The sequence below is a fragment of the Rhinichthys klamathensis genome, unplaced genomic scaffold (genome assembly GCF_029890125.1).
Source record: "Rhinichthys klamathensis goyatoka isolate OS25496 unplaced genomic scaffold, OSU_Roscu_1.1 h1tg000011l_1, whole genome shotgun sequence".
Taxonomy (NCBI): Eukaryota; Metazoa; Chordata; class Actinopteri; order Cypriniformes; family Leuciscidae; genus Rhinichthys; species Rhinichthys klamathensis.
The window spans coordinates 1,707,625-1,732,196 of record NW_026606564.1 but is presented as its reverse complement, the minus strand read 5'-3'; the positions used below and the strand labels follow the sequence as shown (position 1 = coordinate 1,732,196).

At 36.4% G+C, this 24,572-nt stretch overlaps 3 protein-coding genes across 3 annotated transcripts; 2 read left to right on the top strand and 1 right to left on the bottom strand.

The window, feature by feature from the left end:
- The first annotated feature begins 4,792 nt into the window (after nt 1-4,792).
- Nucleotides 4,793-8,299, top strand: prdx1 (peroxiredoxin 1). Its single transcript, XM_056263715.1, has 6 exons — nt 4,793-4,874; nt 5,555-5,663; nt 5,867-6,020; nt 6,842-6,964; nt 7,716-7,846; nt 7,987-8,299. The coding sequence occupies exons 2-6, from the start codon at nt 5,558-5,560 to the stop codon at nt 8,070-8,072; spliced, it is 600 nt and encodes a 199-aa protein (XP_056119690.1). The 5' UTR covers nt 4,793-4,874; nt 5,555-5,557; the 3' UTR covers nt 8,073-8,299.
- A 261-nt stretch (nt 8,300-8,560) lies between these two features.
- zte38 (zebrafish testis-expressed 38) lies at nt 8,561-16,050 on the top strand. Its single transcript, XM_056263698.1, has 12 exons — nt 8,561-8,785; nt 10,354-10,477; nt 10,568-10,631; nt 10,782-10,818; nt 10,901-10,921; nt 11,012-11,038; nt 12,271-12,338; nt 12,999-13,147; nt 15,121-15,359; nt 15,446-15,485; nt 15,565-15,608; nt 15,698-16,050. The coding sequence occupies exons 1-12, from the start codon at nt 8,735-8,737 to the stop codon at nt 15,749-15,751; spliced, it is 918 nt and encodes a 305-aa protein (XP_056119673.1). The 5' UTR covers nt 8,561-8,734; the 3' UTR covers nt 15,752-16,050.
- aldh9a1b (aldehyde dehydrogenase 9 family, member A1b) lies at nt 15,782-24,337 on the bottom strand. Its single transcript, XM_056263644.1, has 12 exons — nt 24,210-24,337; nt 23,718-23,929; nt 23,380-23,525; nt 23,139-23,268; nt 22,689-22,823; nt 21,529-21,725; nt 20,340-20,480; nt 19,120-19,308; nt 18,933-19,020; nt 18,685-18,826; nt 16,723-16,835; nt 15,782-16,613 (listed from the first exon to the last, which is right to left on the bottom strand). The coding sequence occupies exons 1-12, from the start codon at nt 24,263-24,265 to the stop codon at nt 16,519-16,521; spliced, it is 1,644 nt and encodes a 547-aa protein (XP_056119619.1). The 5' UTR covers nt 24,266-24,337; the 3' UTR covers nt 15,782-16,518.
- Between the last annotated feature and the right edge of the window lie 235 nt (nt 24,338-24,572).

Sequence of the window (24,572 nt, the reverse complement as noted above, 5' to 3'; positions counted from 1 at the left end):
TCGTGAGAGGTCTACAGACATTCGATTTTTATACTCTTTTTATCAGACTACTTACCTTTTAATTATGCATTGATATATATATAGAAAGTTTAAACAAATTTGGAAAAAAGTGTTTTTTTATAAAAATTTCTACCTACAATACCTTTAATAAACAAATGACATCTAAGAGATAATTTAGGTAACAGGACATTACGTTGAGATTTCTCTTCTCAGTGACAATTTCAAATATACAGAAATTAAAATGAGAGGACTTACTTTTGGTATTCTCATGGCCTGCATACGATCCAGATGATGCAACTTCCTGTTGAAAATGTGTCTTGTCAAAAAAACAAAAAACAAATAAAAAAGTAAGTTTTCACACCAAAAGTGAAATGACACATGCAGGGGAAAGAAAGTTCAACAATACTTCAGCAATAAACACAAATGTGATGTTTAACTAAAGTCATTTTTGCTTATTAGAATTAGATCATTGAAGGTCAGCAGAAAAGACATTGGTTATTAAATACATACATTATGTATTATTTAACATTTAATGTTTGCATTTCACTGTTTTTAAGCATTTTGAGGCATACTGAATCTGGTTTTGTGCAAGTGAGATGATTAATATGCTCACATTTAGTCTAGAACTACAATAAACCATCATGTTCACACAGCGCACACAACACCTCTGCACTCACTCACGATTTCTCTCAACATGAGGACAGGAGCGCTGCCAGACAATAAATGCGGAAAACAGACAAAAAACGTTACTTACTTGGAAAAAAGTAATCTGATTACGTTACTCACATTACTTGTAATGCATTACCCCTAACATTGCTGCAGAATTTAGCTCCAGCCCCAATTAAACACTCCTGAACCAGCTCATCAGTATCGTATAGGGCCTAGTAAGAATTAGCTGGTTCAAGTGTGTTTAATTGGGGTTGGAGCTAAGCTCTGCAGGACAGTGGCCCTCCAGGACCGAGTTTGGAGACCCCTGCTGAACCATTAAAACTTATTTGATTGGAGAAAATAACCACCCTGCCCTTTTGTCAATCACTGGATATGTAAATAAGTCCAGGCCTGCCTAGTGATGTAAAACAGGCTGCGTATGTATGGATAATGAGATGGCATGAGGGAAAAATACAAGTTTCCCATCACAGCAGGCACTGACAGCACGGCTCCTCAAGACAAGCAGTAACAGAGCCTGTTGCTGTAGAATAACCCCTAGTGAACACCTTAGTTGTTTTGATGTGAAATGTTTTGATGTAGAAATCTGCTGCAACTCAGTCAATTTAAGTTCCGCTTAATACAATCAGATTTTGATTTTGCGTAACTGTTTTCTATTAAGTACAATGAACTTTCAGTAATATTTGCGTGAAATGAATTTCATTTAATTAGTTCAAACTGTTCAGTTTGTAACATGTCAACATCCCCAAATGTCAATCATTGCGTCAAGTCTGGGTTTCCCCACTTTGAAAACCGATACTGACCAGCCCTTGTGAAAAAGAAATGCACTTAATTGTTAGTGAATGTGCACTTTTATTGTAGCATACTTCAAATCTTAAAAGCATATTTTTTAAAACTGTACTAGATAAATAAAATATTAATGAAATAAAAGGGCACTTATGTTTGCTTAGAGAGAGTACACACATTACTTTTTTAAAAGTGCACTTTGTAATAATGTCAAATTTAAAGTTTTACATTTTTAAATAATTGTTTTATTAATAATTTGTTGTGGTTTAAAGCAGAACTTTGATTAACATTTTAAAGCACATGTAAAGTACAAGTGATTTTACATTTAAATTACATTACATTTACATTTTAAATATATTTAAAATAGACCAAATTGCAACTTTATCACTACAAGTGTAAGTAGATTTTTTTTTTTTAAAGACAGCATTTTCAATTGAACTGACATGAAATAGTAGTTTAATTGCTTGACAGCTGCAAGTGGTGGCGATTTTGATTTATTTTATGCAGTTAGGAAATCTTTTATTGTTCAAGTTGTTATTTATCTCCTAAACAAGTTTTACTATCCATGTGCATGTATAGATCTAGAGAGTGATTAAAATAAGTGTTCTCTCCATAAATGACAAGAAATAGGCCTAATGTTTTCCTCCATTTTGTCAGCTCCTATATACAGAAAACTGAAAAGATAAATGAATAATGACTTTAAATCAAGTTTATTTGTGAATGGTCATGAGTAATTTCATAAATAAATGTGGGATTAATACTGTGCACATTTCTATTAAACCTGTTTCACTGCACAATTTCCACCTTCTTTCTTTCTTTGTTGAACAAGACTGACTCAGCATTTTGTGTGTCGCATTTTGCTCAGTTTGCTGTGTGTTTGAAGAACAATGGCATGCCTTATGACTCAATGTGCCAGTAAAGTGACACAAAAATGAAAATGCATAATTTACAGCATTGAATCCGAATTAATGTTTTTTTTAACAACCGCAAGGATCAAATAGCATGATTATAACATGATTTATGACTATATCTTAATGTTACTTTGCTCTTATCAGCATAGACTTGTCAAACATTTCATATTGACACATGCTGTAAGTCTGTTTAGATATGTAATCCTGCTAAAGCATTCCTTTCATGATTTAGCACACTGAACCTACTTTCAAGTAAGCAAAGCCTGGGTTATGGATGTTGTTTGTTATACATTTTCACTAAAACCTGTAACCTTGACACAAAGCTGTAGAGACGGTCATTACTAATGAGAGATATGCTGATTATGCCAATGTTTGTTGGTTGAAAGCAGTTCTTTTTTAAACACACGTTTGAGGTATCATTTGATCTGAAGCCCACAGCTGCGTTTTAATATGATCTCTTTGTGTCCCGCCGCCTCTTATCAGGCCCTTCATTTGGTGCCCATGACAACTAGTTGAAAGACAGGACGCTGAAAGAGTGGGGGAGGTAGAGGTAAAAAGATGAAGTCTGCAAATGACAGCTACTTTTGCACACTGCCTAAAATCAAAGAACATACGATAGCTTAAACATAGGCCTAGACTAGAGGAAATGTTTGGAATGCCAAGCTATTGTGTTTAGTGTAGCTATCCTATCCTACAAAGATTTATGTATGTTTGGATGAGTGCAAAGATTTACTCTCTGGGAACCGCAGCAGATAAAATGGAAGAGGAAATGAATAATATGACATATGAGTAAACACTGACAGATCCTCTGGCAACCCCAGAGGAATGTTAAAGCATCAGTCTGACACAAGGCAGCACGGAAAATCCCACAAACTAGGTTTCCTCCTCCTCCTCCTTAAAGGTGCTCTAAGCGATGTCATGTGTTTTTTAGGCCAAAACATTTTTTGTCACATACAGCAAACATCTCCTCACTATCCGCTGGCTGCCTGTCCCCTGAACACACTGTAAAGAAACGCGATCTCTGTAGACAGCCCATGCTTCACAAACAGCACCAAAAACAAACTGCAGCGACCCGCTCCCCAAAACATAAGAAACTGTTCCAGCCAATGACCGACAAGAAGGGTTTGGGGGTGTGGTTTGGGGGGTTAGTGTGCGGATGAGGAGGAGGGAGGGTCTAGCTAGCCTCCGTTTTGTTTGACAATAGTTCGAACGTCAACAAGAAGTGACGTCACCCAGGATCGCTTAGAGAACCTTTAAAGAAACAAAGTGCTTTTACCTTATGACATAGCAATTCAGTGAAGGGCAGCTAGAAAGATTATAATAATCTGAGGTCAGTGAGGGTCTTTATGTAATGTCTCGTGATGAAGTTGAGGAAAATCTAGTGAATTAAGAGTGACAAAATACCTGGCAGAAAGTCACATTGCAGAAGCCCCATGACGTGAAATTTACGGTTGATTATGTTGGTTGTATTTGAGGAACAAAGTTTTGTTAAAGAAGTTTTGCTTCAGGCAGAAATAAAGTGTTTTGCCTGTAAGTTCCTAACTGTAACACAAATGTTTACACCATTTGTTTTAAAAATGTATTAGTTTAATATTTTTTTTTATAAATCTCTTAGGAGCAGTTCATAATTTATCCAGTGTATCATTACTAGTTTTTGGTAATCGCTACATTTGTTATAGGCTGTTGCTTACTACAAATGAATGAGCTATTTTCGCTGGAGTAAGTTTTCACTATATTAGTAGGCTATTTGGCTCATTTGTAGGCTATAACAGTGGATTTGGAAACAGCACATCGCACGTACGCATGTGTTCAGCATAGAAAATGTGCAAAGTCATGCTGGCATAAACAGATCTCAGTGGTCACTCCACCTAACCTGACTCCGCCAGATGGATTTGCTCCGCATATCCATCTGGAAACCTTCCGTTGAAGTAGTTTTGGTAAGGGGCGAAAATACTGGTTAGCTGATTGGCCTATGTTGGTGATAGACGGGCCAAATCAACCAATCAGATCAACGAAGCATATGACGTACTAACAGAGCGTATCTTTTCCTCTGAGAAAAGCCTCCAGAGCAGTGTTTTGCTCTTCTTTCAGTGAAGAAATACTCTGTAATTCCGATAAAACTTGCTCGATAGCCACGCTGATGCTAGTTTCATCCGCTGAAGCCGACATGTTGTTTAGACTGAACTGTCGCGCTTCTCGTTGCGTCACACCTCAACCCGCCTCAAAGCCAACGCTGATTGGACGTTCGTTTGGTGAACTGCTCCCAAATTTTCTTTAACGGAAAGTATCCAGACTGATCTGCGAGTGAAACCTTGAAAGCTCGCGAGATCAGGATGGTCTCACGAGGCTACACTCCACCACGGAGCATTTACTTTTGAGTCGAGGCAGTGCATCTCACGGAGTATCGCGATACTTGAGCGTGACCTATTTAAACACCAACCACTGCCGTGAGAGTTCAACTTCACACTCATTCATTAACAGAGACAGTAGGATTTTGGAAGACAGCCGAAGGTATGAAATACTCAGTTACTTAAAACTTTTCTTTTCTTTCCTTTCCTTTCCTTTCCATTGAATATGCGTTTTATGAAAAGTAATCGAACACAGCTGCTCTTTTTTTACCATGGAAATTTCCATGTAATTTCGTTACTGCTTTTGGTGGGAGAGTTTCGTTTTCCGTAATTGCGATATTTACATTTATGATGTATTTATATACGTTTGAATTAATAATGCATTGTGAAATTGTTCCCATGTGAACATGTTTGCAATGCACCCACCTGTTGCAGTTCGATCAATGTAAAGTGATTTAACTAACGTTACGTATAAAATTATTATAATGCTGAATTTGTAGCCTATAAATAGGGTTACGCCCACTTTAAAATAACTTTGCTATTACGAAAGTATAGCCTATACTAACTATTAGTAGCCTACATGTGTTGCAATTTGAGGAAATATTGAAATAACGAAAGAAAATTACTTCCTGAAGACCAACTTACTTACAGTATTCTATTCTATTTCTAACAAGCAATTAATCATATCGTATTTTGCTCATTGATGTGTAAGCTCTTTATACTGTTCAGGTGTTTTCCTTTCTTTAATGTAACGTTTTTGTTTTGTTTTTACAAAAAGAGTTCCTGTTATTTCTTATTTTATTGTTTTTCATGAAACACATTTTCTTCTCTTGAACTTAGCAGAAAATGGCAGCTGGAAAAGCACATATTGGCAAGCCTGCTCCAGACTTCACAGCCAAAGCTGTGATGCCAGATGGACAGTTTAAAGATCTCAGTTTGTCTGACTACAAAGGTATGACCTTAACATTACAAGCAGAATGTCCTGTAATATGTGATAAGAATATTTAACTGAAGAAAAAAAAACAACTCTGCAAGGAAGCATTACCAGGAAACTCAAGGGTGTGATATTGAATCACAAATATTATTAGAGATAGCACACATTGTGTGAGTGTCCTTGTGCACTTGTGACCAATGCTTTATTGCTCTTGTTTCCAGGAAAGTATGTTGTATTATTCTTCTATCCATTGGATTTCACCTTTGTTTGCCCCACTGAGATCATCGCCTTCAGTGATGCGGCCGAGGAGTTTGGGAAAATCAACTGTGAGGTCATTGGTGCCTCTGTTGATTCCCACTTCTGTCATCTTGCCTGGTGAGTGATGAAGATGAAGAAAAAAAGGTCAAACTTTAAAGGGGCCGTATCATACTTTCAAAATATTTTTACCCTAATGTCAATGCTGCTAAAGTTTTTTTTTTTTGTCACACTCTCTCAGACTCTTAAAACGGTCTGTTTTATGCTGTTGTGCCTTAAAGAAACACACCCATTGCATGTAAAAAGAACAACAGTGCTATTTAAGTATCAATGATATATCATCATTTTTTAGAGCTACTAAAAGGACTCTAATATGAGATGGGAGAAATAATATATTTAACTTAATCATGATTAATCGCATTTAACATAAAAGTTTTTCTGTGTGTATATATATATATTATATATTGATACACAAACTTTTATGCTAGATGCGAATAATCGATTTGACCGCTCTAATTTAAATGCTTTTGCGTTCTCTCGCAAATAACTCAAAAGGTTTGCGAGTGAAAGCAAAACATCTCGGGTAAAGCAAACATTTTGCGGTTGGACGCAATCGACTACATTCCCCCCCAACCCCCCCCCCCCCCCCCCCACCCCCCCCTTGTTCGAGAAGCCATTTCACTCACAATAGGGAAGAAAAGACTATCGCATACTTCTGTTTCATGCCGACTTGTTATATGATAATTGATGGTTTCAATTTTAGTTAACAATAATAACCCTGTCTCACAATGGTATAAAATGTGTTACACTACTCTTTATTCTTTGCCTAAAAACCACCTTGTCTTTAGACGTTTTAAAGTGTTATTCTATTGTACAGAGTTGACAGACTTATTCAATATTCATGAACTTACCAATGAATGACAAAGTTTTTACCACAACAGGATAAACACACCTCGGAAACAAGGTGGTTTAGGACATATGAAGGTCCCTCTGGTGGCAGATTCCCTCCACTCCATATCTCAAGACTATGGTGTACTGAAGGAAGATGAGGGTATTGCATACAGGTATGGAGGGATTACCTAAATAATAATAATAATAAAAAAAATATAAAAAATATATATATATATATATATATATATATATATATATATATATATATATATATATATATATATATATATTGAAAAGTATCATATACACTACCATTCAATATTTTTTTTGAAAGAAATTAATACTTTAATTAAGCAAGGATGCGTTAAATTAATCAAAAGTGACAGAAAAGACATTTATAATGTTACAAAATATTTCTATTTTAAATAAATGCTGTTCTTTCTATTCATCAATGATTCCTGAAAATAAATTGATCACAGTTCCCCCCCCCAAAAAAATGTAAGCAGCACAACTGTTTTCAACATTTATAATAATAATAATAATAATAATAAATGTTTCTTGAGTATCAAATCAGCATATTAGAAGGATTTCTGAAGGATCATGTGACACTGAAGACTGGCATAATGATGCTGAAAATTCAGCTCTATCACAGGAATAAATTATGTTTTGAAATATATATTTAAATGGAAAACAGTTATTTTGAAGTGTAATAATATTTCACAGTGTTGCTGTTTCAAATAAATGCAGTCTTGGTGAGCATTAGAGACTTAAACAAATATTTAAAAAATCTTACAGACTCTTGAACGGTAGTGTATCTTTGAACTACTTCTTAGTGATGGATTTTAGCACACAATATTAGAATAAAACAATTCAGATCTCCCTCTGTATATTGTTATTAACTTCTTTTCTTTTTTTCTAACTTAGAGGTCTTTTCATCATTGATGACAAAGGCATCCTGAGGCAGATAACCATCAATGACCTGCCAGTGGGCCGCTCTATTGATGAAACCCTGCGCTTGGTGCAGGCCTTTCAGTTTACTGATAAACATGGAGAAGGTATACAGCATATTTTCTTGCCTTTGGACTGAAAGTTCTTCTTGATTTTACATACTATTCCTTTCATACAGTACCGTGTGAAATGGGTTACCGTGTTTCCATTTTTAAAAAATATACCTTTTTGTTGTCACTTATCCTAGTTTGCCCAGCCGGATGGAAGCCCGGAAAAGACACAATCAAGCCCGACGTCCAGCAGAGCAAAGACTACTTCTCCAAACAACAATAAAAAACACACTAGACTGTGCAGCATTGTGTAAGAATGGTAATAATATTTATAGTGATATTGTGTGAAGTTATAGGACCAAAGTGTTTCATACTCAAAACTACCTGAAATATACTGTAACATTCGAGCTAGTATGTATAATGTGTCTTCCCGTCCTTTCTGTTGTGAAAAGAGATTGTATTGTCAACAAATTGTTGCATTTCAAACAATAAACCATTTTTAACTATAAACTGTTTTTTTTTTTTTTTTAAATTACGATTATTTATTGTATAGTTTAATGAACTCAGTAGGCTAAATAAATATGTTGAAAATAAATAAATATTAGTAAATATATTAATCAAATCATTGTCTGGTCTTTGGAGATGAGGGGGCTTTGTGTTTGCCGCCAAATGCGCGTGATCTGTGACAAATGACTCGAGTCGCGCGCGCTCACCGATTTGTCGCGGTCAGCGGTTTAACTTAAAAAGTTAACGTTATAGCTGTATTATTTTTAGGGTTTTTAACAATAAATGATTATTTTAATCAAATAACACTTTGTCTTACATAAACATCGATAGATTTATTGAATTATCAACTTGTTGAATTGTTTATTGAAGCCATAACAGTTGTTGAGGGGATTATTTCCGTTTGAGGAAGCTAACATTACAGTTAACGTTAGCGCAAACATGACAACCAGACAGAAGACACTGACTCGAGACAAACAGGTGATTGCTGAGGTGAGATACTAAATCAATGACATTTAAAGTGTGAATGTAAATAAAATATACCCTTACAAAATATGCCATGCTTTCAAATAAGGAGCTCAATTCAACCGTTTAAGTGGTGTCCGTCGTGTTACTACTGTAACATCATAGTATATTAATTTGAGGTCTGCTTCATTCATTATAAGAAGCTGTCAGAATCATAATTTATTTTATTATTGTTGTGATTATCAATGACAGTGGTCGCAAATGCAGTTACCACAGGTTTGCTGTAACAGAATAAACACTCCCTGAGGTAACGTTAACTGGATATATAGCCTATGTTAACTTAACGTTACTAGCTAACGTAGACTAACGTTACTAGACTAAACGGTCATTTCTGTAATAAATAGCTGGTCAATACCGTGGTGGTATATATCAAGTATTGCTAAGCTAACAAAATATTATTGTAATATTTCAGTTGTAATGTTTTAAGACCATTATTAGTGCTTTTATGTCCTTTTCACTGTTTCACAGTTTGTCTGCACTGCCGTAAACTGAGATGGTTGTCATTCATATTTCTGTAGACTAATTGATGTTCAGTATATATTTGACTTATGTTCTCAGTTCTCACAGTTTATCATAGACATGTTTGACAGGGAACTGTCATTTGATAGTCATATTTCCAATGAGAACAATATTTTTTTCTCACTAGGTTACAGAATATTCTAATCTATTAAAGATGCAGAAAAGTTCCTGCATTCATAACTTGACTGAATTATTGTCATAATGCACCACTGGTTGGAAACAGTATTCTCAATGTCTCCATAAATAAAGTACAGTTTGTTCTGAATGCAGCAGAGAGAGATCTATATCATCATAAAAATCATTAGCTAGGTAGTATATTTTCGAAAGCTTAAACACTCAAAATTCGTCCTGTGAAAAAGTTTTTAAATTAGACATAGTGTTTTTTTTAAATTTGACAAAATTTACGGCACTATTTTATAATCAAATCTTTTTCTAAGCGTGACAAAACATATCGTTGGAAAGGTATGGGTGTCTCAAGGTTTCATATTTATTGTTTTGTGACAGTAATGTATTAAAATGATGCATCAAAATAATATCAATAGAATGAACCACCTTTTTGTGGTATCATTTTCAAATTTGGAACATAACTTGGTTATACATATGATATGACTTTGATTTTCTATCTATTTTAGAGTCAAATTAGAAATTATTTAGTAAAATATATATTTGGTATAAAATAAAAAATGTTTAGTACAGTACATTGCTGTACAGTACACTTAAACGTCAAAAAAAAATTTTTAACACTTTATTTTTTGTTTGTTTTACTTAAGCAGTGTCTTCTTTAAACAAAAGAGTTCTGTATTCCACAGCTAACTATTTAAGTTTGGATACTGCATTTTCACATCTACGCTTAAAAAGGTCTCAAAGCTATAATTCTATTAAATGACAAAGCATTTGTCATTCTGTGTCATTTGCGAACATTTGTGTATGTACTGTATGTGGATATAAACTTCAAGGCACTGTTCTTTGTAAACCTGTGTTAATGTGAATTGAACTGAACCAGTGTATTTCATCAGGCGCTGGATACTGAGACTCAGTCACTGGTGTTTGTCAAGCGCATGGTGGTTTTAGCTGTCTCCTCCATCACCTATCTGCGTGGGATATTTCCAGAGGACTCCTACAGATCCAGATACCTGGAAGGTATAAATATACACACTGGTTTATTAATGGTCGAACATTTGAAAATATCCCATACAAGTTTGTTCATTGATGAATGTTGTTGTTCTTCAGATTTGTGTATCAAAGTCCTTAAAAAGGATTGTACTTGCCCTGCAGCCCGCAATCTCGTCAAATGGTAATATGTTGCATGAATTTGTACAGTAAATTGCCATGTTTGTTTATTTGAATGTATATGTGGAAATATATTTGTAATGATTCACTGAAGTAAAAAAAAATGCTAAGATGCTATGAAAAGTGATTAATAACCATACCTCTGTCCTCCAAGGCTGATGGGGTGTTTTGATGCTTTGGAGAAGAGATATGTAAGTCAAAAGTACCATATTTCGATCGAAATCTATTTTCTATTATTTTTGGCACTGTATTAATTTACTTTATTTTTTGCAGCTTCAAATGGTGGTCATTGGGGTCAGTATGCATAAGTAAATGTGTGTTTTTATTTATATAATAATTTTTTCAAGAAATAAACAAATAAATTCACTGTTTTTTTATACACAGGTACACACAAGCCCAGATGACATTAATGTAAGTTCCAAGTTTCAATCTTCCATGGAGTTTTTAGATAGGGTTTAGTTAAAAAAAAAAAAAATTATGCCAAGGACCCCCAAATATACTTTCATGTTCAAGACTATTTATACTGTGTGAGCTACTGTGTAAGTGGAATTCCAAAATCAAATGATTGGCTTTTATATTTTATTATACTAAAGAAAATCCCCCAGAAAATATTTATTTTCTATTTAAATTGACTTTTAAGTCTACCCTTTTTTTGACCTGCATTAGAATATTGTTAAACGCATAAAGTTGGAGAGAAATAATTTGAGATTTGTGGAGCACTGGAGTATAAGTTGAGGCGTGGATCTAAACGCAAGCTGTATATTTATTTAAAGACACCAAGCAGAGGAATATATACACAAGAGAGATGCACAAACAAGACAAAGGTGTACATAATCAGAAACCATGCTAACTAATAGAAAGATAGTTTACATGACAACGATGTACTAAAACCGGAAAGTTTTTCCTTCACGTTTTTTATGCAGAGACGATAACGTTGTCAAAACGATCCCAGTTCACACGGATCCATGAAAAACGACTAAAAACACTGTATTCTGCTGCCAGGCTAGTTGTTGAAACACTGCGCACCTACAGACTGAACATGTAATACTCATGCTCATGACGTCACTATTTTTCACAAATTCATGTTTCGATAACCGTATCGTTTTTCAAAAGCTTGTACTTTGAAACCCATTTTCAAAACTTTGTGTTTTCAGGCCTCCAAAACGCTGTTGTTCTGTAAATGAACGGCCAAAACGCATAAAAAGTTTTCTGTTTTTAGTTGAAAACAGTGTCGTGTAAACGGCCCCTCAGAAACAATGGAACACAAAAACACTGAATACCCGAGACAATTCCAAAATAAGATAAAGGTGACATTGGTGAGGAAAAACTCAGCACTGAGATTTTTCATTTTTGTATGTATGTCACAAGGATAGATGACTACTATAAAATATATGCAGATTTGTTGAGTTTTTTAGGACTGTCAGTGGAATAAAATGATTGCGATGCAATTAATCTCATAATTTACGTCTTTAGTGGAATAAAATAGCAAATTTAGCAAATGTGTTAATTACTGCTTTACACATAATTTGTTAATTTTTCCAAGTGCTATACATTTTGAAACCATAAAAATAAAAATGTGGACACCAGTGATATGACTTTTCCAAACCTGCTGTTTTGTCTCTTGCATGCGTCTGTTGTCTCAGCACGTCATTGAGTCCTATCAGTTTAAGTTCAGATACTCAGAGTGTGGACCACAGATGGACATCATGAGGTGAAGTATTGTACATTGCTCTATCTTTTTTGTAGTTTGCATTTCCTGTATGTCCTCAGTTGATGACTACATAACAATAATTCTGTACACTACCATTCAAAAGTTTGGGGTTCTTAAGATCTTCTTTTAAATAAATGTATAATTTTATTCACGCATTGAATTGATCAAAGGTGACAGTAAACACATTTATGATGTTAAAAAATATTTATTTTTCAAATAAATGCTGTTCTTTTGAATGTTCTTTTCAAGGAATCCTGGAAAAAAGTATCCGTTTCCACGAAAATATTAAGCAGCACAACTGTTCAACAATAATAAATGTTTCTTGAGCATCAAATCAGCACATTAGAATGATTTCTGAAGGATCAAGTCGAGTAATAATGCTGAAAATTTGGCTTTATCATCACAGAAATAAGTTAAATGTTTAATTTTTTTACTATTTTATTTCTGATACTGTATTTCAAATAAATGCAGCCTTAGTGAGCCTAAGAAACTTCAAAAACATTATTAAAGATCTTACTGACCCCAAACTTTTGAACAGTAGTGGATATAGTTTTGGACATTATGCTGCTAATTTAGTGTAAATTGATGTAAAAAAAACCCTCTATTGAAATCTCCATTCACTTCACACACACTAGTCCTCACCTCTTTTCTTCATTTCAGTAATGTGACTGGGACCATGAGAGTGACCTTAGAGGACACTAAGAAAGCTTCAACTCTCCTGATCAAGAAGCTGTTCCTCCTCATGCAGCATCTAGAAGCTCTGCCCACTGACGTTTACCTCACTATGAAACTCTACTACTATGATGATGGTACAATATATCCTTTCTTCTTTCTTTCTTTATTGTATTTATATAGCACAATTTATTGCAACTACAGTTGCACCAATGTGCTTTCCAGCCAGCGATAACGAATAAAAAGTAAATACATAGACATCACAAAAAAACAACATAGAACAACAACAAAACAACATAGAACAACAACAGAGGATTTAGCCTCGACGCCCAGAGGAATTAAAAGCCTGAGTTAATAGGTGGGTTTTTAATAATGATTTAAAACTGGAAATAGTCTGAGCCAATCTAATGTGAACGGGTAACAGATTCCAAAGTTTCGGGGCAGCGATCGAGAAAGCACGATCCCCCCTATGTTTAAATCTGGATCTAGGGATCGTTAAGAGAGACTGATCAGAGGACCGTAGGGATCTATTTGATGTATAACGTTTCACTAAAGAATCAAAGTATGTGGGTGCCAGACCATTAAAGGATTTAAAAACAAACCAAAGTTTATATTCTATACGGAAACGGATCGGCAACCATTGAAGAGAGTACAGAATTGGAGTAATGTGCTCACGCTTTTTTGTACCTGTCAGTAGCCTAGAGGCCGCATTTTGGACTGTCTGCAAACGCGCCAACGCTGTCTGGCTAACTCCTGTGTAGAGAGTGTTACAATAATCGAGTCGTGAAAAAAAAATAAAAGCATGAATCACTTTCTCAAGGTCATTAAAAGAAAGAAAGCTCTTTACCTTGAATAGAAGTCTAAGATTAAAAAAGCAAGATTTAACTACATTATTTATTTGCTTATCGAATTTGAGGTCTTTATCAAATAGTACGCCTAAGTTCTTCACAAGTGGCTTATTGTACATAGCCAAGGGACCAAGATTATAATTTAGAGAAACTGTTTGTTCATTTAGTCCAAATAAAATTATTTCTGTCTTATTATCATTTAGTTTCAGACCATTTAAAGCCATCCAGCTTTTCACGTCATTTAGACAGTCCAAAAGCAGATTCAAAGCATTCTTGTTGAATGGGAAATAAATCTGCGTGTCGTTGGCATAACAGTGAAAAGAAACACCATGTTTATTGAAAATAGAACCCAATGGGAGCATATATAACAAAAACAAAAGAGGAGCAAGAATGGACCCCTGTGGTACACCACAGGTAAGTGGAGCTAACGTTGACAAACATTCGCCAAGTTTAACTGCAAAACTACGATTTGTTAGATTATAGGACTTAAACCACTGAAGGGCCATTCCTCGCACTCCAACATGGTGTTCCAAACGAGAGACCAAGATGTTATGATCCACTGTATCAAATGCTGCACTAAGATCTAATAATACCAAAATTGTTGAGGATCCTGAATCAGCACTTAATAGAATATCATTCTGAACCTTTAAAAGAGCAGATTCTGTGCTGTGTTTTTCCCTGAATCCAGATTGAAAGGTTTCAAACACAGAATTCTTCTCTAAAAAAGATTGTAATTGACTAAAAACTACCTTCTCTAAAATTTTGAAATTGGTCTAAAATTAGATAAATCTGTCGGATCCAAGTTCGATTTTTCAATTAAAGGTTGCACTATAGCGTGTTTTAGATAGGCTGGCACGGAACCCGTAGCCAGACAGCAATTTACTAGGATCAAAATACTAGGGCCAATGACATTAAAAATCTGTTTAAAAATATGGGTCGGAATAACATCTTGAGGACTAGAAGAAGGCTTCAAATGTTTGACTATCTTCGCCAGGGTCGAAATAGACACAGGCTCGAACCGATGAAAAACAGCAGAGACAGTCGACGGCGGAATTGAGGGATCATGAACAGAGGGCTGAATAGAAGATCTAATACAAGCAATCTTATCCATAAAATGTGTGCGAAAGGTTTCACAAGTTCCTTCTGCAGTATGGAGAGTGAAGTGGAAAAGAACTGTTGATTCATGACAAATATTATGTTTTTGGGGATCAAATGAACGTGCTTAGTGAAATATCAATGCTTTTGTCTCCTTGCAACTTGAGTCACTCCACCTGAATACGAGCCACCAGGATTCAAGGCAGGTGTAAATGACAGTCTGTGGTTCGAGGGAAAGCCAGTGCACTTCAGAGTGGGCGATCTGCAGTCTCGCTTCCACACCATGAAGTTGCGTGTGACGGCAGCACACAACCGACTCGGGAAGCTACAGGACGGGGGCCAGTTGAGCGACAACGACACGGAGATGGTGACACCCTCTCTCTCTCAAATCAGAGCTGTAGAAACGGTACAGAGCAGATGGATCTTAATGTACAGGGTAAGCTTTGATATGTGTTCACCAGACGGGATTCTGAAACATTTCTCTTGTGACAGATGACCAGAAACTCGGACCAGGACCTGCCATCTGAAGACGGTAAGTATCTAAAACAGGGGTTTTTGTTCGGAAGGTGTGGCCTGCTTTGACATTCAGCTTTGTCTGCTACCTTTTGCAGAATCTCTTGCAAACTTTAAACAGCCCAGAAAAGCTATTGCAAAGGTAAGCAACTTATGATTTATATGGTGATAAAGTGTTTTTTTGTTGATTAAAAACACATTTTGATGCCTTTTCATTATACATTTGCACAGAGGAAATGTGTGAGAAGCAAACTTCCAAGGAGGAAAAAGAAGAAATGCTTTTAAAACCCATAACAGGTTCACATCAGACAAACATGTTTTTGCCAACATTTTTTATTCAAATATAGTAAAAATGGCTTTGTACCAGGAAGAAGTTTAAAAAGTTTTTAGCTCTAGAGAATTCATTCTCAAATTCTAAGATAATTTATTATTTATTTATAATTTATAATGAGGTGACTTCCTGTTTGGTGTTGATGAAGAAGGACAGAGATATTAATTCGCTGAATGTAGAAAACAATGTTGAATGAATGACACATCAGCTGAATGTACAAGAGTATGCACATAAAATAAACAATACTTCAGACTACCATCTTTATACACAAGCTCCTTTATTACAATTATTTACCGGCTTTTGTCATTAATTTAAAAAATATTACCATATTTGCGTAGTGTTTCCTCGAGCGAATGAATAGGTTAAAGCCTACATTCACAGCATGAGTAAGATCTGATACACACGTACATAAACAAAACTAATACATTATAGCTATTTAACAATCGAATTAAATGACAGTTTCTTTCAAATAAATGCAGTTAACACTCTTTTACGATCATGAAGAATTGTGCCATCCTACAGTAAAGGCACTTGATTGTGAAATATACACAGATAGCTGCCGTTACTTAGAAATTATGTTGGCAGGCTAAACATGGTCCATTAGTGGTGAACATTAATGCATTTCAGTAACTGTGCTTGTCAGTCTTTAGGCTACGTGGGTAATGCCACATTGAGATCTTCCAGTAGGATCCAATCATTAATCTGGGACCAGAATACGTGTTTAAAAGAGACTATCCACATCACCCATCTCCACCACCACAGTCTTCAACTGAGAATACAATTCAATGGTGACCTGGCCATTTTCTCTTCCAATACCTGAAATCAGAGATAGAAGGTTGAGTTTAATTTGGGGGTATTTAGTGTTATAGAGCCAACACACACACACAAACAAAAAAATGTTTTGTAACTCCTATTGTCACCCAACCTGAGGCCTTGTATCCTCCAAATGGCACCTCCACAGGTGTGATATTGTAGTTATTGATGAAACAAGTTCCAGCCTGAAGGTTTTCTATAACTCGATGTGCTCTCTTAATATCTCTAGTGAGTCAGAAACAGACAGGAAAAGAAAATATGAGCAAATGGGAAAGCCCCAGTCTAGCTTTGAAACATCAACCAATCACAAATACTACCGTTCAAAAGTTTGGAATTCGTGAAAATAGTTTAGAAAGAAATTAATACTTATTCAGTAAAGACATAAAATGCAATAATCAAATGCAACAGTAAAGACATTTGTAATGTTACAAAAGAGTTCAAAACAGTCTCATCTACGCCAATATGGATCAATGATTTTTGATGACATCACTCTGCACTTCAGCTTCTCATCAGATTTTCTGTCTCTCTAATCTAAAGAGCCTCGCCCCCTACATTATAAATAGACGCTGAAGCTGCGGCTGGAATCAGTCACTTGTTCGCACATGTTGGCACACAGTGCACTATATAGGGGATAGGGAACGATTCAGGTGTAAATATGCTTTCCATTGGGGCGAATGAAGTCTGGTTTCACATTAGTGTCACGAACCGCTACAGGCCGCACACAGTCTGCTCCGGTCCAGAGTCAGCGCAGACCTGAAAACGTATCGGAACCATTTGAGTTCTACACAGAATGCTATTTGAAAGCACATGGGTGAGATTAGAAGGAGAAACGGTTAGAGATTAGGAGGAAACTGGGGCTTTACCGAGCTCAACGGCTCAGGCTGAGCTGTGATAAAAACTAAACACTATTGGCGATTTTTAAAAAGGGGAGGAGCTGTTCGATATGCCCTGCCCTGTCTTCCTGTTTCAGTGGAAATTACATCAACACACTGAATAATGCTACTAAGGATGCAACAATACAGTTAGCCCACGGTTCAATACATACCTCGGTTTTTTAACCACGGTTTTCTGTTCGGTTCGGTTCTGATGGCTTGACACATTAGAGTGTTTTTTTGTTATTCTATGCTTAGCCAATAGGAACAGTAAGAGGTTAAGGAGAAAAAAATTTAAACGATTTATTGGAATACTCCTTTATTTTACTAAAAAGCTAAGAAAAGTCCACTAGTTTCTAGTGTGTAGTATAATATAAAATTAACACTGACATTTCATAGCTGCTGGTAGCCCATGTACGAACTGGGGAACACATAAATTCCTAAATTTTGAAAATAGACATACATGTGAAGTTGGTAAACATAAATTGACCATTTCAAAGAAACATACTTGCACTTCAGTAAACATAAATAAACCATCTTAATTCAACTTAACAGTAATCCAGTAGCGACAGTGTCCTTTCACTTAGGTCAGCTATCTATTCCTGTATTTTGAGGTTTCCGTTTGAGTAGGCTACACGTGTAAAACAATGCTTGCACACAGTCATTTATTTGTTTACCGTTTTTTTTCTTCCTCGGTTTTATACTCAACGGCAAAACCGAAATGTCCCCACACCGCGGATTTGAAAGACGCCGGCGCTTCCTCGTACTGTAGCCTCACTTCACCGCCGCTCGCCATGTTAAAGTGTGGAATCATGGTTAAGCTGCGCGCGCGCCCCCTAATTTACTCGCGGCCGTCGCGGGGAGGAGTTTCCTCATCTCAGCTCGTTACAGGCACACACAGACAGTCAATTCGGAGAGAAATAAAACGCACATAAATTATTTAAACGTAAAACCGAAAAACCGCAATTCACAAGTGCGTATTGAACCGTGGATGTCGTACCGAACGGAATTGTGGCATCCCTAAATGCTACGCGTTTCAAGGTACTTTAGTGGGCCTTTAAAATAGAAAACATTTTAAAACATATTTTTACTCTATATTGGATCAAATAAATGCAACTTGGATGAGTTGAGAGAACTTTAAAAAAAATCGTACCGACCCCAAATGTTTGAACGGTAGTGTATAAAACTAACTTTCACTTTACTTAGTAAAGACCCCTGCAGCCAGACCCAGAGAGCTGTCATTGGCTCTCCGAAGAACCTCGTCCTCAGTGTCGAAGGACAGTACTGACATCACAGGCCCAAAGATTTCCTCTTTGACACACGTCATGTCATCCGTGCAGCCATCTGGAAACAAGAGTTGAGGAAGTGAACAGAATGAAAAATAAACCATTGAGTGTTTCCCAAACACAGGACCTCAAAACATCAGCTACCAACAGTTTTTCTAACTCACCGAGCACACATGGTGTCATGTAGTATCCATCTTTTAGTTTAGGATCCGTTGGGATGAAGGGCTCCCCTCCACAGAGCACTCTGGCTCCCTGTCAAGAAAAAGCACCTACTTTACTAAGCCATATAATATAGTAAACACTACAATCATGCTACTAAATGAATATTTTCGACTAAACATACAGCTGTACCTCTTTCTTGGCTTGGTTCACATATCCCAGCACCTTCTCCAGGTGTGGTTTGCTGACCAGGGCTCCCATACGAGTTTCCTCCAACAGAGGGTCTCCTATCAGGATGGCTTTAGTTCTCCTGACCACCTCTTTCAAGAACTGAGGAACAATTGAGCTTTGCACAAAAACTCTGGTTCCATTACTGCACACCTACACGTGGGGAGTAAAACAAAGAAGGAAATATTAAGGAATGGGGTAATACATGTTTGTATGATTATGAAGATCTTGAGTGCATTTATAGATGCATAGTTGACCATAGCAGCCAAACTGTTTAATTACTAAAAATAAAATTTGTGAAAAAAGGTAATGCTGCCATGACACAAGGTGTACACTACCATTCAAAAATGTGTGGTAAGACTTAAAAAAAAAAAAAAAACTTAATTATTTTATTCAGCAAGGATGATTTACTTTAGGTTGATAAAAAATTACAGTAAATATATTTATAATGTTACAAAAGGTTTCTATTTCAAATAAATGATTTTTTTTTAAACTTCCTGAAGAAAAAAAAAATGCATCATTGGTTTACACAAAAATATTAAGCAGCACAACTGTTTTCAACATTGATAATAATAAATGTTTCTTGAGCAGCAAATCATCATATTAGAATGATTTCTGAAGGATCATGTGACACTGAAGACTGGAGTAATGATGCTGACAATTCAGATTTGATCACAAGAATAAATTACATTTTAAAATATATTACAATAGAAAACAGTTATTTTAAATTCCACAATATTATATTTACTGTTTAATACTGTTTTACTGTATTTTTGATCAAATAAGTGTAGCCTTGGTGAGCATAAGAGACTTCTTTCAAAAACAGACCCCAAACTTTTTAACGGTAGAGTATTTTCTGTTTTTCGTCTCTGCCTTTTTTAAGTCTGATTTATTTATACATTTATTTTAGAGTGAACACATTTTTAATCAGACAACTTAAAATATTGTGTAAACTAAAATACCATATAAAGCAATATTATTGTAATAATTATATGTTATAATGTTGTCTAAAGCAACATTGCAGTTGTGCAGTTGGTCTATATCAGCTTGGCTGTGATCATCTGTGACAGGTACATGAGAAGGAGCTTATTACGTACTGGACATGGCTAACTCTCGAAAAATATATTTTACAGACGCCAAAACGCTGTAAGTTCATACTTTGACTTGACCTTTCAATACAGTACCTGGCCTTGAGACAGGAAGTTGGCCATGAGTGCTCCTCTAACGGCGTTTTCTAGATCAGTGTCCTCAAAGATGATCACTGGAGATTTACCTCCAAGCTCCAGTGTCACTGGTTTGACCCCTCGGGACGCCATTTCCATTATCTGTTGGGACAAACCATGCATTTAAACACAGGTTTAAAGTGCATTCCAACTACTATTAGTAAACTTCTCAATAGACTGTATAACGTCATATATAATATACACAACTTGTATTAAACCAGAGTGATTTTAATAATGCATTAGTAAATGTTGAAATGAAGAAATGAACTGAGATTAATGAATGCTGTAGAAGTATTGTTCATTCTTAGTTCATGGGTTGTCAAACTCACACAAGCCCTGCCAAGTTTAGCTTCAACCCTAATTAAACACACCTAATCAAGTTTTAAAAACTGCAGGTGTGTGTGTTGAAGCAGGGTTGGAACTAAACTCTGTAGGGCTGTGGCCCTCCAGGAACTGAGTTTGACACCTGTGCTGTAAAGTGTTACTGATATTTGAAAGAAATCGAAGAGGTTTCTGTCTCTTCATAGACAGTCCTACAAGATCCGAGAAGTCATAAAGGTGTCGTAAAACGAATCAAGCACTTTAATCCAAGTCTTGTGAGGAGATGCGATCTCTTTATTTGATGAACAGATTTCATTTAGTCTAACTCTTTTTTATTGCTGCTTTTCAACAAGAGATATTCAGTTTTTCTTGTGCTCTTTGTTTATTAATAAATCATGGGTGAGGGAAAAGAGCAACAAGGACCAAATACTCTGTTGCGTATACAAGAAATGACTAATCCATTGATTTGTTTTTTAAAGTATGATAGTTGGACAATAAATATATTGTTTTAAAAATCATTCTAAATGTGAAAGAACAGAGTCCAGATCATAACAGTCGTTGCAATCAAAATGATTTTTTTCCCAGCTGATAAATAATTAAAAACACTGACAGCCAATCAGAATTCATCCAACTACAGAACTGCAGTGTGGTTTTTGGTAACTTTTGTTACCTGGACTATCAAAAGAAAGACAGAAATGTGTGTTTCGAAGATTAACCAAAGCCTTTTGGGTTTGGAATGACATAAGGGTGAGAGAATTTTTGGTTTTTGAGTGAGCCTAACCCTCTGTGACAGTCAGCTACTGTATTATTACCGCTGGAGTCCTCTTACTTTCTTTCCCGTGGGCACACTTCCCGTGAAGGAGATCTTAGCCACAGCCGGGTGATGGCACAGGAGAGAACCCGTCTCTTCTCCGCCCTGCACCACATTGAACAGGCCCTCGGGAGCTCCGGCCTGTGAATAAATCTCAGCCAGCAGCACTGCAGTCGCGGGGGTCACCGGAGACGGCTTGAACACCATGGAGTTGCCTACAATTGAACCGTAATAGCAGGCTGTAAATGGAGACTGTTAAGATAATCATTTCAGCCACAGATCAAGAGCAAAAGAAGAGGGTATTAAACTAATACAGCTCAATAGCCTTCAACACGAATGAGAGTTTCAGGAGACTAAGGTAGATTAAAATACACTCAAATCTAGAGGGTTTAGAGGGTTTGCTCAAACCTCTAACCCCTAAGAGCAAAACTGATGATGAAGTCGGAATGAAATGGACATTCGCCCTATCTATTCTCTAATTTTGAACAATTCGTGCATATATTTCATTTTTAAAAATTGGCCTAGATTTGACCTAGATACCTAGATTTTCAGGTGAAACGACAGACATATGTCGGACTTCTCCCATAATTGAATCCTTTCTCACATTCAACTGCAAGCTCACATTCAATCCAACAACTGATGGATAAAACCAAGTCCCTGCACTCCGTTTCACTCGGAAGTACATCATAATACGGAAGAAAAGTTCTGTATGTTACGTTGCAACGTTAGGCAAGCTTTAACAGCTTAAACTAAGGCCAGGTACAAACGGAGCTGATATATGCCAGATAAGATAAGGAAAGATTGTGAACTACATTTATTTACGTATTCACATTTATTAAATTGTTTTCAAGTAGGGAATGAACAATATATTGGCACTATATCAGTTATCTGCCGATATTACAGATTTTTTATTTATTTATTGGTATCGGTTATTGGTTAAATAATCGTGCATGCTCATTTCCACAACTTTAACATTTAGATTATCTATAAAAAAAAAAGGTTAAATGTAATCTTTAGCAAATGTAAATACACTTGTAGCTTTTAAAATTGATTTTTTTTTTAAACCATACATTTTCATTTCCATTTACCAGCTATTGGCCATAATAACATCAACAACAAATTATTATTATGTGTGACTCCATGGAAACTTTGCTAAGCCACACTTATATGACACATACCACAAGCGATGGCAGGGGCAGATTTCCAGGCTGCGATTTGGATGGGATAGTTCCAGGCTCCTATTCCCACACACACACCCAGCGGCTCCCGACGCGTGTAGGCAAATGAACCTCCTGCTAGCTGAACGTGCTGACCTGAGAAAGAACAGCCGCTAACCCATCTGTACAATTATCATGTACATTACCAGTCAAAAGTTTGGAATAACTAAGGTTTTCTCATGTTTTTGGACCTTTTGGTCATCAAGGCTGATCAAAAAATACAGTAAAAAACATAATATTGTGAAATATTTCAATTTAAAAGAATTTTGCATTTTTTAAATTAAAAAAATTTCAAATGTTATTTATTCCTGTGATAGAGCCAAATTTTCAGCATCATTACTCCATTTTTCAGTGTCACGTGATCCTTCAGAAATCATTCAACTGAGAACGATCAACAACAAACCAACTAACCTGAAAGGACGGTGGCTTGTCCTGCAAAATACTCAATGCACAGTCTGGCCGAGTCCACATCTAAACGGGCTTCGGTGATGGACTTGCCATTGTTGACTACCTCCATCTCAGCTATCTCCTCTCTTCTCTTCTATTCTCGACAACAGAAATAGCTGAAAAGATCAGACTCGGCACTTCTTGAATCAATGCAGCGTTATTATGTAATGCCTTAGGATGTCGGATCAGTGCAATTCCGGTCTACCTCAATGAGTCTGGCCGCCTCTAGCATGACTCTGGCTCTTTCCATGCCTGCCAGTTTACTCCACACTGTGAAAGCAGCACTGGCGCTCCTGACAGCTGCATCAACCTCTGTGGCTCCACAAGCTTGCAGCTGGCAAAGGACACGACCTGGGATACATCAAGACACGACAGGATCAGAGATGGTAATGTTTTTAATCATAGAACATCCTGTATAGAAAAAAAAAAATCAATGCACAGGCATAGCCAAATGTGACTGTGATCATGTGACGGGGCAAAGTCTGATTGGTCAATGCCTAGAGTGGGGTTAAATGAAGAAATTTAGTTTTGTAAAAGCATTACCTGTCGCAGGCTCATATACTGGTTCGGATTTGGCTTTCACATCTTTGAGATTGACTCGGCCACCACACCAGTAGTTGAGTGGCTCTTTGATATGGAGGGTTCCTGAGGATGAGCTCCTGGTCCCGGTGGAGTAAAGGGCCCCCCGGAGACCCGGGGTCAAGAGAGAGCTCAACAGGGCCATCTTCATCTCCCTAACACTGAACTTTGACCCCCTGGACGAGTGTCAACAAACGAGGTCGTTTCAGATATTGCACCAAAACAGCGTCAAACACAAATTAGAAGAGAGCTACAAATTAAAAACAGCCATCAAAACTGAAAATTATTTGTAAGTTAAGTTTATGGCTATTTTATCGTAGTGAAAAGTCTGTAAAAGTCGATGGCAACAACATCAGCTCTCCGTTTAAATGCAGCCTAACACAGAGCAAAGCGTTATGTTAAGGCTTGAAAACAAAAACACTAGTAAGCAAAGGTTCAGCAATGACGGTCACTTACCTTCCGCATCTGATCCCTGATCTGATCTGCTGTAGGTTTCGGACCAGTCCAGCCATGGTCGATCGTGTTTAGGGCGGGGCTTATGCGCGAGAACGATTTCCATTGGTTTGTTCTAGATGATGTCATGTGACGTTTTCGGAGATAAAACTCAATGAAAGTTTTAAATATTGCATAAAATATATCTTCTCCAGATTATTTGTGGAGGCACTACTCATTTTGTGAATTTATATCATTGTGAAATAAACCTAAAATCACCCATTCCTGTAATCTGAAAAATGTAATACAAATCAATGTCATTTTTTTTATTGTTTTTATATGATAAATGTTTTATACAGGGATAACGGAAAATCTCTTTCAATAACT